General features: G+C 45.9%; 1 protein-coding gene across 2 annotated transcripts in view; it reads left to right on the forward strand.

Annotated features, from left to right (window-relative positions):
* LOC112071047 (EH domain-containing protein 2-like) overlaps positions 1 to 6055 on the forward strand; it is a 36240-nt gene that overhangs the window by 24031 nt on the left and 6154 nt on the right. For both annotated transcript variants that reach the window (XM_024138499.2, XM_070439229.1), the window contains exon 5: positions 1859 to 2082. In XM_024138499.2, the coding sequence (XP_023994267.1) occupies positions 1859 to 2082 (224 nt within the window). The remainder of the gene's footprint in view (positions 1 to 1858; positions 2083 to 6055) is intronic.

A 6055-nucleotide genomic window follows, 5' to 3' on the forward strand; every position in this document is an offset into this window, starting at 1 on the left:
AAAAGAGAGAATCTTCTCCATCCCTCCTTCCATCTCTTCCTCCACCCCCCTTCCCATCCTCTCCACCCCCTCCATCTCTTCCTCCACCCTCCCTTCCCATCTCTTCCTCCACCCTCCCCATCTCTTCCTCCACCCTCCCTTCCCATCTCTTCTCCACCCGCCTTCCCATCTCTTCCTCCACCCTCCCTTCTCATCTCTTCCTCCACCCTTCCCATCCTTCTCTCCCATCTCTTCTCCACCCTTCCCATCTCTTCCTCCACCTCTCCTTCCCATCTCTTCCCACTTCCCTTCCCATCTCCCCACCTCTCCCTCCTCCAACCTCCTCCCATCTCTTCCTCCACCTCCCTTCCCATCTCTTCCTCCACCTTCCTTCCCATCTCTTCCTACCCTTCCCTTCCCATCTCTCCTCCACCCTTCCCTTCCCATCTCTTCCTCCCACCTCTCCTTCCCATCTTTCTCACCCTCCCTTCCCATCTCTTCCTCCACCCTTCCCCTCCCCATCTCTCCTCCACTCCTTCCCACTCTTCCTCCACCCTCCCTTTCCCATCTCTTCCTCCACCTCCCCTTCCCATCTCTTACTCCCTTCCCTTCCCATCCTTCCTCCACTTCCCCTTCCCATCTCTTCCTCCACCCTCCCTTCCACCATACTTCCTCACCCCTCCCTCCCATCTCTCCTCCACCCTCCCTTCCCATCTCTTCCTCACCTCCCTTCCCATATCTCCTCCACCCTCCTTTCCATCTCTTCCTCCACCCTCTTCCCATCTCTTCCTCCACCTCCCTTCCCATCTCTCCTCCACCTTCCCTTCCCACTCTCCTCCCCCTTCCCTTCCACTCTCCTCCACCTCCCTCCCATCTCTTCCTCCACCCTTCCCTCTTCCCATCTCTTCCTCCACCCTCCTTCCATCTCTTCCTACCACCCTTCCCTTCTTCCACCTCTTCTTCTCTCCACCTTCCCTTCCATCTCTTCCTCCACCCTCCTTCCCATCTCTTTCCTCCAACCTTACCCTTCCCATCTCTCCTCCAACCCTTCCATCTCTTCTCACCCTTCCCATCTCTTCCTCCCCCTTCCCTCTCTCCATCTCTTCCTCCACCCTCCCTTCCCATCTCTTCTCCACCCTCCTTCCCATCTCTTCCTCCACCCTCCCTTCCCATCTCTCCCTCCTCCTTCCATCCTTCCTCCACCCTCCTCCCATCTCTCCTCCACCCTCCCTTTCCCATCTCCTTCCTCCACCCTCCCTTCCCATCTCTTCCTCCACCCTTCCTTCCATCTCTTCCCCACCTCCCTTCCATCTCTTCCCCACCTCCTCCCATCTCTTCCCCACCCCCCTTCCCATCTCTCCTCCAACCCCTTCCCATCTCTCCTCCACCCTCCATTCCCATCTCTTCTCCACCCTCCCCTTCCATCTCTTCCTCCACCCTCCCTTCCCATCTCTTCCTCCACCCTCCCTTCCCATCTCTCCTCCACCCTCCCCTCCCATCTCTTCCTCCTACCTCCCCTCCCACCTCTCCACACTCCCCTTCCCATCTCTTCCTCCACCCCCCTTCATCTCTCGACACCCTCCCTTCCACTCTCTCCACCAGTCCTTCCCATCCATTCCCATCTCTTCCTCCACCCTTCCCTTCCCATCTCTTCCTCCACCCTTCTCCTTCCTTCTCATCCCTCCTCCACCCTTTGTCCAACTTCATTGTGTATTACAGTTCAATGTGTATTACAAAATCATTCATTATTTCTTTCAGCATATTTTTTTGTTCTCAGCATGTTGCAAATCTAAAAATGTAAGACTCATCTATTTTTCACTATAATCTATTAATCATCTGACAGACCCTCTCTGTGTTCCCTGACCCCAACACTCTTCAGGCTATGACTTCCCAGCGGTGCTGCGATGGTTTGCAGAGCGCGTTGACCGCATCATACTCCTGTTCGACGCCCACAAGTTGGAGATCAGTGATGAGTTCTCCGAAGCCATCGGAGCGCTGCGGGGTAATGAGGAGAAACTGCGTGTCGTCCTGAACAAGGCTGACATGGTGGGAACACAACAGTTGATGAGAATATACGGCGCTCTAATGTGGTCTCTGGGCAAGGTGAGAGGAGACTCACCTTTATTTATCCCCAAGGGAAATGACTTTCCTACAGTCATAGTAAAAACAATACAGACCTATACACAGTGGTGACCCGTCATTCAGGGCAGGTCAACCGTAGCTTTGATTGGACTGATCATGTCAACATCTTACTTTCAAAATCTTAGCTAGCAAGCTAGCGGTCATCATCATGATTCAAGTCGACAATCTACTGGCAAAATCTTTTCAATCCTTGTCATACGAAGAGAAATTATGAAGAGATATTATAGATAAAACGTACCGGTGCTCATTGGCCATTGGACAAACATTACAAAACAAGTTGGAAATTGCAAATTCAACAATGAGTGGTTTGGAAGGAATCAGTGGCTAACTGCAAGCGTTGCAAAGAAATCACTAACCTGCTATTCAGTGGAGAGGGTGTGTGGTCCCAGTCTGGGTTTAAGGGTCTCTTTTCCAAGCTTAAAAGGATAAACATTCAACACCATGGGCCAGAAAAGGTTGAATACATTGGCCAATCCAGCATGACTTCTGCCAAGTTCAAAACAACTGGAAACTCGGAACTGGGAAATCTCAGACTTCAGTGAGTTCAAGAAAAAAATGAGCTCCTACTGGGAAAATACGTTTTGAACAGTCATCCAACTCGGTATTCCAAGTCGTGAACTCTGGCCTCTTTCTAGAGCTCTGATCTGAAGATCACTGATGACATGATTCAACCTTGTTTTCTTCAGTTTCCAGTTGTCTTGAAAGCACCATAAATCCAGAGAATGCCAGACTTTGATGACAAAATTTGCCCACAAAGGACCGCCACACCACCTTCTTGTTCAAGTGAGCACAGCACAACAAGGGGAGTCCAAAAATGTATTTTATGCTGCTGCATAAATGATGTAATATGCCAGGGAGATATGAAGGGGGATACCTAGTCAGTTGTACAACCGAATGCATTCAACTGACATGTGTCTTCCGCATTTAACCCAACAATCAGTACTGTAGCTGAGAAAGTAATACTAAGTGTATGTTGTGTAGTAAGCTGTTAGTACAGGCATGGTCCTTGGAGGCCTGATTGGTGTCACACTTTTCCCCCATCCCTAGCAAACACAGCTGATTTAAAGATCATGATTAGTTGATTATTGGAGTCAGGTGTGTTAGAGGCTGGGGAAAAAGTGTGACACCAATCAGGCCCCCGAGGACTGGAGTTGCCCAGGGCTGTGTTAGTAGCTCATGTGCCTCACCCTAATAATTTAGTTCCTTTCCCCCTCAGAACTTAGCCTACTGTTCTGACTTGGTGGTGCACATGTAGCCTGTTTAAGAAAATGTTATCATCGAATATTGTAAGAGCTTTCATTGTCTGCTTATATGCCCCCTTTATTTATCATACGGTTCTGACTTGGTGTACAGAGAGAATACTCTAAGAACGGCCTATGTTCTGAATTCTGTCGCAGTGCATTTAAAAAGTGCTGAACAAATAGTTATATTGACTACGTCTGTCTCAGCTCGCTCATTAATGTCTTAATCGAAATGACGGATTGCCTCTTGTCCGCTTGTCGTCCCTTTATGCCATAGTTTGTACATCTCAACTGTCTGTAGAAACCACATTTGTTTAACAAGTCAGCCATATCAGCTATGTTTATTAAAAGGCAGTAAATGAGGCTGAATGAACTGTCTCCCTGCCAGACAAGGCTCCAGGTGTAGCAGTGGTAAGGATTCACTCCATGGTGCTGAAAAGAAAGCTCTGCTGTTGGGACAGCATTATGTAGGCTTTGTGATCACTGTTTGTCACCGCTATAGTGCAATGAATGTATTGTGTTGTGTAGTGTCTTTGCTGGCATCTAAAACATATTTTGGGAGTTTGCCCCACCAAGATTTAAATGGTAAAATTGCCACTGCCAATACATAGTCAAAACAATCACTAAACAATACATATTCACCCAGTTCCTTCAGAAAGTGTTCAAACCCCTTGACGTTTTCCACATTGTGTCACAGCCTGAGGTTGTTGTGTCACCTAAACACAATACCCCATAATGTCAAAGTGGAATTATGTTCTTAGATATTTTTACAAATTAATAAACAATGAAAAGCTGAAAAGTCTTGAGTCAATTAGTATTCAAACCCCTTTGTTATGGCAACCCTATATACGTTCAGGAGTAAAAATTTGCTTAAACAAGTAACATAATAAGTTGCATGGACTCACTCTGTGTGCAATAATAGTGTTTAACATGATTTTTGAATGACTACCTCATCTCTGTACCACACAAATACAATTATCGGTAAGGTCCCTCAGTCAAGCAGTGAATTTCTAACACAGATTCAACCACAAAGACCAGGGAGGTTTTCCAATGCCTCGCAAAGAAGGGCACCTAAAAAATAGCAGATATTGAATATCCCTGTGAGCATGGTGAAGTTATTAATTACACTTTGGATAAGGGGGGTTATACGAAGCTAACATATGGAATTATTGCTATTTGATTTTGAATTGAAGGACCCCTTTAGGTATAAAAAATATATATACTTTTTTGGGGGGGGGTGAAACATTGCATTTGGCCTTACTGCTATTAGCCAATAGAAACATATTGAATTTGGCCTTACTGCTATTAGCCCATAGAAACACATTGAATTTGGCCTTACTGCTATTAGCCCATAGAAACACATTGAATTTGGCGTTACTGCTATTAGCCAATAGAAACACATTGCATTTGGCCTTACTGCTATTAGCCAATAGAAACACATTTAATTTGGCCTTACTGCTATTAGCCAATAGAAACATGGAAAAACAAATAGTAAAAGAATAGATGAAAAGGAAGTGTGTTTTAAAGTTGTTTGTCCTTCAGTATATCTGAGAGATATTAGAAAGATCAGGAAAATGTTGTATATGTTTTGGACTGATATTTAACCATCTTCTTTGGCAGTAAACTATCTCCATATATACTTCCATTTTTTTTTTTTTTACTGGTACCGGGCTATCTTCAGTCTAGTCCTAGAGCAAAACAATCGACACCTACGTGTTCCCCTCTATGGGAAGGTGACCATCTATGAAAAGTCACACCTTTCTACAGACTAGTCCCGTGACACTTGTTGGGGTCGTAGAGCAAAACGAAGAACAGCATCGTGGTCCTGAGAGTCTCATCTTTCTATAGAGTGGTCGGTGTTTTGGGATGTCTCATGGTCTGACAAACATCGTTGTAGCTCGGCCACCTTCCACCGCAGATGCGGAAGGCCGCCATTTGCGGACGTTTTCACTTTGTCCATATCGGGTATTGCGTGTAGATGGGTGACTAAACATATATTTAATACATTTTGAAATGAATTTGTAACACAACAGAAAGTGGAATAAGTCAAGTGTTATGAATACTTTCTGGAGGCAGCAGGGTCAAGTTAACTACAGAACTAACATGCAAAAGGGCACCTAAAGGGTAGTGTTGAGTGGGTAGTGGGTATAACATCTAAAGGGTTGTGTTGAGTGGGTAGTGGGTATAACACCTAAAGGGTTGTGTTGAGTGGGTATAACACCTAAAGGGTTGTGTTGAGTGGGTATAACACCTAAAGGGTTGTGTTGAGTGGGTAGTGGGTATAACACCTAAAGGGTTGTGTTGAGTGGGTATAACACCTAAAGGGTTGTGTTGAGTGGGTATACGCATTCCTAGTTGGGTTTGTTTGGAGTTTGGGGTATAAGTAACACCCGTAAAGGGTTGTGTTTGAGGTGGGGTATAACACCTAAAGGGTTGTGTTTGAGTGGGTATAACACCAAAGGGTTGTGTTGAGTGGGTAGTGGTATAACACCTAAAGGGGTGTTGTATTGGTGGGTATAACACCTAAAGGTTGTGGTGGTGGGTATAACACCTAAAGGGTTGTGTTGAGTGGGTAGTGGGTATATAAAGGTGTGAGTGGGTAGAACACCTAAAGGGTTGTGTTGAGTGGGTATAACACTAAAGGGTGTAGGTGGGTTATAACACTAAAGGGTGTTGAGTGGGTATGGAACACG

This window comes from Salvelinus sp. IW2-2015, unplaced genomic scaffold (genome assembly GCF_002910315.2).
Source record: "Salvelinus sp. IW2-2015 unplaced genomic scaffold, ASM291031v2 Un_scaffold1500, whole genome shotgun sequence".
Lineage (NCBI taxonomy): Eukaryota > Metazoa > Chordata > Actinopteri > Salmoniformes > Salmonidae > Salvelinus > Salvelinus sp. IW2-2015.